The 8970-nt window shown below is 44.0% G+C and overlaps 2 protein-coding genes across 3 annotated transcripts in view; one reads left to right on the top strand and one right to left on the bottom strand.

Annotated features, from left to right (window-relative positions):
• Positions 1-8434, bottom strand: part of Ccdc173 (coiled-coil domain containing 173) — a 32142-nt gene extending 23708 nt beyond the window's left edge. Inside the window, exon 1 of the mRNA XM_004634774.2 lies at positions 8317-8434. Coding sequence (XP_004634831.1) covers positions 8317-8365 — 49 coding nt within the window. The 5' untranslated portion in view covers positions 8366-8434. The remainder of the gene's footprint in view (positions 1-8316) is intronic.
• Positions 8435-8583: 149 nt separating this feature from the next.
• Phospho2 (phosphatase, orphan 2) overlaps positions 8584-8970 on the top strand; it is a 9783-nt gene continuing 9396 nt past the window's right edge. Inside the window, exon 1 of one of the 2 annotated variants that reach the window (XM_004634773.3) lies at positions 8584-8684. The gene's annotated coding sequence lies outside the window, so the exon portion shown is untranslated. The other variant, XM_023719204.1, reaches the window with a different exon arrangement.

Here is an 8970-nt window from a genome sequence, read left to right as displayed (position 1 = left end):
GGCAGGCTGAGCCAGCCAGAGTTCAGGTATGATGGACGCCTGTAATTCCAGTGCTGGGAAGGCTGAAAGCAGGAGGATCACCATGAGTCTGAGCTGCATAGTGAGACCCTGCAACAACAAAATACATTTTAAAAAAAAGAATAAAGCTGAGATTATGGAAAAATATGTAGGCTTGAAATCAGAAGATGTCTATTTGAGTTTTTGGTCATGTGTTTCCTAGGTAAACTTGAGCACATCACTGAACTTCTCCCTTGGTCCTTGGTGCCTCTCTCTCTCTCTCTCTCTCTCTCTCTCTCTCTCTCTCTCTCTTTCTCTCTCTCTCTCTCTCTCTCTTTTGTCCTAGGGATTAAATTTGGGACCTTGTGCTTGCCAGGCAGGTGCTTAAGCAGCTGAGCTATCTCCCTGGCCCCACCCTCATCTTTCAAATTGAGATTAATAATGATTATTTCAATAGGTTGCTATAAAAGTTTTCAAAGCTAACCATGTGACAGTTCACAAATGGTTCCTTTTTATGTTGTTTACCAGCAGATCATCCTGAGGGTGCGCACATTCTTTAGTCAATATTCCATTTCTTCCCTCAGGAACAAGAGCAGTGTGACTTGGAGAACTAAATGTAGCCTGGGAGGGGGTCTGATCTTTTGCCAATACTTGCATCTCCTTGCCAGTGATTATTTCTCCATTAAGCAAAGAAAGAAGATGACAGGCTTGTGATTTTTAAAACAAAAGTTCTTCCTTGTTATTCTGAGAGACACCCAAGAGATTCTCCAAGCTGGATATAAAAGAGGAAGTAAGGAAATGGATAGGTAACTATTCTATACACACAGAAGGGACCAGCTGGGTGGATCATAGTGTGAACTGCAAAGAAGAAACAGAGGAAGAACCTAGGGCAGTGGTGGTGAACCGATGGCACACGTGCCACAGGGGGCATTTGTGCACTGGAAACTCTACAAGGTTCGCCATCACTGACCTACAACAATGGTGATCTCGTTATGTTGCAAATCAACCCAAACTCAAGTCTGTGGTACCTGATATATGAATCCATTTCCTTATTTTTGAGTTGAGGTTTCTCTTACACAAACTCAAAAACAGCCTAAATGACACAGTGGAGCTCACAAACTGCTCTCTTTGGAGAAATGTTCCAACCCCTTTAATCAATTGGGATTCTGAATTATTAGTAACCAAACTCATCCCACAAGTTTCAACAGAAAAGAACATTGTTAAGGAATATTAAGTACCCTGTTGAGTCTCCTCGAGAGCCAGAGAGTCATCTTTGGAAGACATGCATACCCCAAGCCTCACACCAGCCACATCATGAGGTGCCAGTGAGGGCCCATGGCCAGTGGCAGTGGGTAGACGATTCACCTGGCCTGTTTTATAAACTGTCCTGCTAGGTATCATAAACCTGAATGTTTATTGTTGCTTCCTCTGAAATTAGTATGCTTTTGCTGCCAGTCTCTTCAGAAAATGTATTCCACCTGTTGTTTGTTTCTTCATTGGTCTTTTCAGAATATAAATCTGGCACATATAAAATTGATTGGTTGGGGCCGGGGAGATGGCTCAGTGGAATAAGTGCTTCCCTGGCAAGCACAAGGGTCTGAGTTCAATCCCCGGTTCTGCCCCCCCCAAAAAAAAAAAAAAAATTGATTGGTTGAATCTTAATTCCATGCCTGTACCCTAGCTGCAAGGGAGGCTGAAAAAATTAATTCTGCCTTCTGGCTTGAAGAGTTGGGGCCGATAAGAAATTCACAAAAACGGGAAAGGCCTTTGAATAATGAGAACTGTGCCAGGTATAACAAAGGTATTTATTATACGGGAGTCAGAATATTTAGACATTTTCCAAACATAATACATAGCCATTATGTGAGCTAGACAAAAAAAAAACTTTAAACTTTTTCTTTTTTTAATTTTATGTATTTGGTACAGGTTCTCACTATTCAGCTTGGACTTGTAGTGATCTTCCTGTTTCAGCCTCCCCAGTGTTGGGATTACAGGTGTGCACACCAGGTGTGGTGACACCTGGTCTTGGTGGCCTGCTCCACACAGCAGTATGGCATGTGGTACTGGGGATCGAACCCAGGACCTTGAGCTTGCTTAGGCAGGTACTTAGACTGCTGAGCTATCGCCATGTCCCAGCCTATTTCTTTTTTTTCTTTTTCTTTTTTTTGGAAGGGTCTACAGGGTGTTTAGGGTCTCACTACTAGATTGGACTTGTAGTGATCCACCTATTTACAGCCTCCCAAGATCTGGGATTGCAGGTGCATAGCACTACACCCAGTCTCAGCATGCTCTGGGGACAGGGCCAGCACGGCAGGCCAGGGGACCGACCTCTCAGCCTCTGTGTCTACCTAAGCAGGTGTTTTAATCCACTGAGCTATTTGGCTGGCCTCTATTTCTTTAATTGGAAAATCTATCTATCTATCTATTTTATTTTTTTGAGATAGAGCCTCACTACATAATTAAGACTAGCCTTGAACTCACAGTGATCCTCTTGCCTCAGCCTCCCACATGCTGAGAATAAGCATGTGCCACCACTTCCAACTGAACTGCAAAATCGTTAACAGTACCTCCGTAGAGCAAATGGCCTACACTGGCAGGAGCTACTTCTCCCAGCGGAGACAGTGGTGAGTGGGCTCTGGCAGTGGAGGGGAAAAATGGGAAGTTCAAAAGCTGTGCGAGCACAAGGCAACCCCTTCTCTGCCTTCTCGAACTTCAGTAGAGGCACTGCACTCAGGACACACTGTATTGAAGTAGATCTTTTCATGGACTCTAGGAACAGAGCAAAGAGAAGCACTACAAAAGCAGGATAGAGTTGGGTGACCATAAAGAAACAAGACAGAGCATCCCCAGAAAGAGAGGAAAAGACTTTATTATTTTGAGCTTCTACAGATGGGCCTCATCTCCCTATAACTGTGAGGACCAGGAAAGCCCTGGTTGATATTGGAGCTGCAGGTGATTTCATGTATCCATGCTTTGGTTTACTAGGTTGATGCAGAGTTCAGTTGACAAAGGACAATCTTATTTCCTAGATTGTCTACTCTTCATAAGCTCTCACACAATGCCAACAAAGATTATAAGAAAATGAAGGTAGGTCACAGTTGAAATATGAGAAAGGAAAAAGATGAATAGAAGTGGGGGGGGTGGTGACAAGCAGAGCCAGTGAGGTAGCTCAGGGGTCTAAGCACCTGCCTGGCAAGTGCAAGGTCCAAGCACCTGGCTGGCATGCAATTCCCAGTACCCTATGCCTTGCCTGCCCCTCCCCCAGCTCACCTAGCTGGTCACCAAAACAGGGTGTGGTTGCTCATGGCTGTAATCCCAGCACTGGGGAGGCTGAGACAGGAGAATCATTACAAGTCTGAGCTATGTATCAAGACCCTGTACCAAATACACAAATTAAAAAAAAAAAAGTAACAAGAAGCCGGGTGTAGAGGTGTTATGCCTGTAACCCCAGCAGTTGGGAAAATGATGTAGGAGGATCATTTCGAGTTCAAAACCAGGTGGGGCTACAAAGTGAGCTCAAGCCCAACATGAGCTGCATAGCAAGACACTGCCTAAAAAAAACAAAATAAATAAATGATAGTGATAAGCAAGCTAAAGCTATCTAATGCTGGTCCATGTGCCTGTAATATTTTGTTTGTTGGTTAAGGTTTTCTTTTTCTCTTCTTTTCTCTTTGAGACAGGGTCTCACTCTGTAATTCAGGCTGTTCTTAAACTCACTAAGTATCCCAGGCAAGCCTCAAATTCACAATAATCCTCTTGCCTCAGCCTATCAAATGCTGAGTTTACTGGTATGTATATGGGCCACTATGCCCGGCCCTGAATTACTGACATATTTTGTATAGATTACAAAATTGAGTGTGCTGACATGTATATGTCACGGTGTGCGCGACACTGGGAACTGAGCCCAACAAGCACTGAGCTACCTTCTTAGCCCTGCTTATTTTTTATTTATTTATTTATTTTTTTGGTGGAACTGGGGATTGAACTCAGGCCCCTGTACTTGCCAGGCAAGCGCTTATTCTACTGAGCCATCTCCCCAGCCCCCAACCCCCAGCCCTGTTTATTTTGAATCATGGTCTTGCTAAATTGCCAGGCTGTCCTTGAATCTGCAATCTTCCTGCCTTAGCTTTCTTATAGCTAGGATTACAAGATATCCCACCAGGCTCAGCTAAAATCTTTTTTTTTTTTTTTTTTTTGGCGGAACCGGGGATTGAACTCAGGCCCTTGCGCTTGCCAAATGCTTATTCTACTGAGCTATCTCCCCAGCCCCTAAAATCTATTTTAAAGAGACAGTGCACACATAATATTCACCCCTATAAAGGGTACTGTTCTGGGCTTTTTAGTCTATTCACAATTTGTGCAACCATCTACACCATCTAGTTCCCATTTTAATCAACCCAGAAACTCCGAACCCATTAGCAGCCACTCCCTATGACCCCTTCCCAGAGGCCTTGGCAATCAGCTACTTTCTGTCTGTGGGTTGGAATCATATAGTACATATGGTCTTCCCTATCGGCCTTTTTCACATGTGTAGTATTCTCAAGCCTCCTTCATGTCGTAGTGTGTATCAGTAATTCTTTTTGTAGGTGAATGTTCCATTGTACAGCTATAGCACATTTTATTGATCCGTTTATTAGTTAGTGAACGTTAGAGTTGGATCCTACCTTTTGGCTAATAATGGTGCTATAAACATTCATGTACAGGACTTTGTATGTACATATATTTTTAATTATCCTTGGTATATATCTAGGGGTAGAATTTTAACACCACATTTGACATTTTAAGAACAAAATTGTTTCTCAAAGTGGCTACAACATTTTATATCCCTGCCAGTATATGAGTGTTTCAATTTCTCTACATCCTCCCCAGTACTTGTTATTGTTCCTTTTTTTCTCCAGCCCTCCTACTCAGTATGAAATGGTGTCTACCTGTGGTTCCTACTGCATTCTCCTAATTGAGCATCTTTTCATGTGCCTACTGGTCATCTATATAATATTCGGAGAAATATAATTTTCAATCACTTGTGCCTTTTAAAAGTGAATTGTCCCATTATTGTTTAGCTGTAAGATATGTTGATCATAGACCTTTACCATATATATTCCTTGGCAATATTTTCTCCCACTCTGTGGGCTGTCCACTTCACCTTCTCGAAAGCATCCTTTGACGGGCAAAGGTTTTTAGCTTTGGGGAAAGCCAAATGAGTTTTTCTTGGATTGATTGTACCTTTGGTGTTATATTTGAGAAACTGTTATATTTGAGAAATCTTAATAATCCAATCTTATTCTTCCCCCACTGCAGTCTTGTCACACTTATCAAAATTAATTACTGCAGAAGAGTGGGTTATTTCACTATTTATATTTGATTTACCAATCTGTCCATCCTTGTGCTAGTAATGACAACTGTGGCTTTTGCAATAAGTTTAGGTGTCAGGACATGTGAGTCCTCCCATTTAGGTCTTCTGACTCAAATTTGTTGTTATTCTGGTTCCTTAAATGTCCACATATGGGGCCAGGGAGATGGCTCAGTATAAGCTCTTGCCTGGCAAGAGCAAGGGTCTGGGAACTGAACCCAACAAGCAGTTCCACAAAAAAAAAAAAAAAAAATCCACATAAATTTTAAACCATCATGTGAGAGCTATAGGTAAATTCAGGGACGAATGCTGTAACAGTATTTAGTCCCTCAATCTATTAACATGGGGTACCTTTTCATTTAATTAGATCAAAGCATCTTTCCTTAGAAAGAAAACTTATTCTCAAGCATTTTAGATGCTATTGTAAATGAAACTGTTTCCTATTGTTATATTGTTCATTACAAGTATAGGAATATACTTTAATTTTGCAAATTGATCATTTATCCTTCAACTTTACTGAACTTTATTAGTTCATGTAATTGCTTAATGAATTCTTTACGGCTTTAGCATAGAATATTATGGACCTATGAATATAGTTTTACTCTTTCTCTTCCAATGTGGGTGCCTTTTGTTTTGCTGGTCTTAATGCACTACCTGGAACTCCCAGTGGCATCCGTGTCTCATTCCTAATCTAAAGGAAAATGTTTTCAATCTTTACTCAGGATATTAGAGAGGCTAGGGCTACAGCTTATCGGTAGGAACATCTGCTTAGCATGCCTCAAGGGAAATCACAGGTGATTGGGGGGCATTTTCAGGATTTTCCTGGGTGCATGCCTCGTTTATGCAAGACTTTGGCCCTCTAAGTCCTAGAAGCATATTAGAATCTTTTGAACAACTCATTTCCCACCTATTCCTTTTATGTGTTTTAGCCTGATGTTTGTCCTCAGCTGTTTCCTGTGCTCATCTTAGTCCACTTGTGTGCCTATATTAGAGTATCCTGAGACTAGATACCTCACAACGAAAAGAAGTTGGTTCACCTGGCCAGGGATACAACTTAGCAGCACAGTGCCTGCCTGGCAGGTGCAAAATGCTGAGTTCAATGCCAGAACACCCAGGATCAAGGTATGGAGCAAAGGTAAAGAGGGCAAGAGAGAAAGTAAAAAAGCGCTTCCCTGGCAAGCGCAAGGGCCTGAGTTCAATCCACAGTTCTGCCAAAAAAAAAAGTAAAAGGGAGCCAAGCTTCCCTTTCTGAGGATGGCCCCAAGCCAGCCAGTCCTTCCACCCTCCAGGTCAGCCCCTCTCAGTAGGCCCCACCTCCCACCACTGCAGCACTGGGATGTATTCAACACACACTTTTTAGGGGACACATTTAAATCACAACACTACCTCAGATAGCTACCATGTTAACAACTGCCACAGACTGCCAGGCATGTGATGCATGCCTATGATCCCAGTACTCAGGAAGCTGGGACAAGAGGATCTTCATGAGTTGGAGGCCAGCCTGGTCTATACAGTCAGATCAAGACCAGCCTAAAATACATAATGAAACTGTCTCGAAAAACTAAAAGGTCAATAATTTTTTTTTTTAAAGCAGATGCCACAGATCATTTTAACAAACATATCTAGTGAGTCCTGAGTCAGATGAAATAATAAACTTCATAAATGAGATTAAAAAACAGTAACTGAGATTTTCCAAAGGTGTTCATCTGCTTTGCATTATTATAATGAAATACCCAAAGGGCTTAAGTTAGCAAGTTTTTTTTTTTTTTTTTTTTTTTTTTTTTTGTAGTCCCAGGCATTGAACTCAGGACCCTGAATTTGCCAGGCAAGCACTTATTCTACTGAGCTATCTCCCCTGCCTTTTTTTTTTTTTTTTTTAATGTTTGTTTTTGCAGTCGCTTTGGCTAGTGTCTCTAGAGGTTCCAATCCAAGGTCAGGGAGTTCCACTGCTTCAAATCTGTGGCCAGGACAGAAAATCATGGCAGAAGCATGTGTCGTGCCTCTGCACTTGGTACTGCTAACAGAAGCGCTCAGCAACGCCATGAATACAGTTCACAAGCCCAAGATTCTAAGTGTTACCATGACAACAATACACTTGAGAATCCACAGACTTAAACTATTGTAGTTGGAATTAATAGAAGGTTCTTTAGCAGGCCCATTTATCTATTTTTTATTACAAAACCAAAAGCTTATAACAGATCCTCTAAATTGCATTATGTTAAAGAGCATTATTATTATTATTATTTTATGCTCTATAAATGCAGCAGACTTAGGGCTAGACTTTCCTTGTCTTCACTTTAGAATGGAGGGAACTGAATGGCTAGGCAGGGTGGCACACCTATAATCCCAGCCTTAGGGAGGCTAAGGCAGATGGATACGCTGTGAGTTCGAGGACAACCTGTGCTACATAATGAGTTCAAGGCCAGCCTGAAATACAAAGCAAGACCCTGTTCCCCTCCCCCTCAAAAAAAAAAAAAAGTACTGGAGGTAACCAAGACATTTCCTTCCAAGGCATTCAGCAAGTTTGCTGCAGAGCTACAGAAGTGTCTGATACTTCCTAAACATATTCCTCGGAACCGGGGATTGAACTCAGGCCCTTGCACTTGCCAGGCAAGCGCTTATTCTACTGAGCTATAACTCATTGCATAAATAATAAAGCCTGAGAGTCCGGGGGTTCCTCACGCACAGACTCCGGGGGCTGCAACTGGCTGAACATCGGACCAGGCAATAAGGTATGGTCTCAAACATCTGCTGGTTCCTCCACTCCTATTCTGTAAACTTCCTTCGACCCGTCACAGAAGGACAATCCATCTAACTTCCAGGGTCCAACGGTGCTAACTGGGAATGTTTTCGAGTTGGTGGAGCTCATTTCAAGAAGCAACCGAAGCCTCCACTCCGCACCCTCTCCTCTCAGCACACGCCTGGGTGCCAGAAACAACCCCTGCGCCTAACGCGCCACTGTAACGCACCCTTGCTTTCTCTCGCCTGTCCACAGCGCCGTCCAAACCGCACCAGCATCTTTACTACTTTCTCCCAGGGCGCCAAGACCTGGGCAGACTATGGTTGAGCAGGACCCGGCCCGCACTGTTTCCGGGGCCTTGTGGTTGCTTAGCAACGGCCACCGGAAGTGACGCCAGCCGTCGCCGAGGAACCAGGAACGCGCTCCACCGTGCAGCTCAGCGGGAGAACCGCGATTGCGCCTGCGCCGGAAGTAGGGGTCTGGCGGATGGCGGGGAGGTGCTTGTGGGTAGGGACCGTGACGCGGCCCCAGGCTGTGTCCTCGCGAGCAGAGCGGGGCGGGCGCCAGTTTCCTGGTAGACTGCTAACGCCGGCCTAGGTCAGTGAGGAGCCCCGGGCCCCGGCCTGGCCTGCTGCTCCCCTCCCCTCTTGGTGTGCGCCTCCTGGTGGGCGGTCGACCCCCAGCCGGGCTCGGACGTCTCCCTACCTTGGGGTGGACCCGGCAGGTGTGTGCGTGCGAGGCCTAGGCTGGGTGTGTGCGGCCCACAGAGCTCCTCCCGGTGCAGCGTGAAGGGCAGAGCCCTAGAAAGCCAGGGAATGATGGACAGAAGAGTTATGTTTTAAATTCGTAATTTTTGAGGCATGATCAAGGCTCAGTGATATAA

This window comes from Octodon degus, unplaced genomic scaffold (genome assembly GCF_000260255.1).
Source record: "Octodon degus isolate 3935 unplaced genomic scaffold, OctDeg1.0 scaffold00065, whole genome shotgun sequence".
In the NCBI taxonomy this organism is placed as follows: Eukaryota; Metazoa; Chordata; class Mammalia; order Rodentia; family Octodontidae; genus Octodon; species Octodon degus.
The sequence above is the reverse complement of the archived record's forward strand: the minus strand, read 5'-3'. Positions and strand labels throughout refer to the sequence as shown.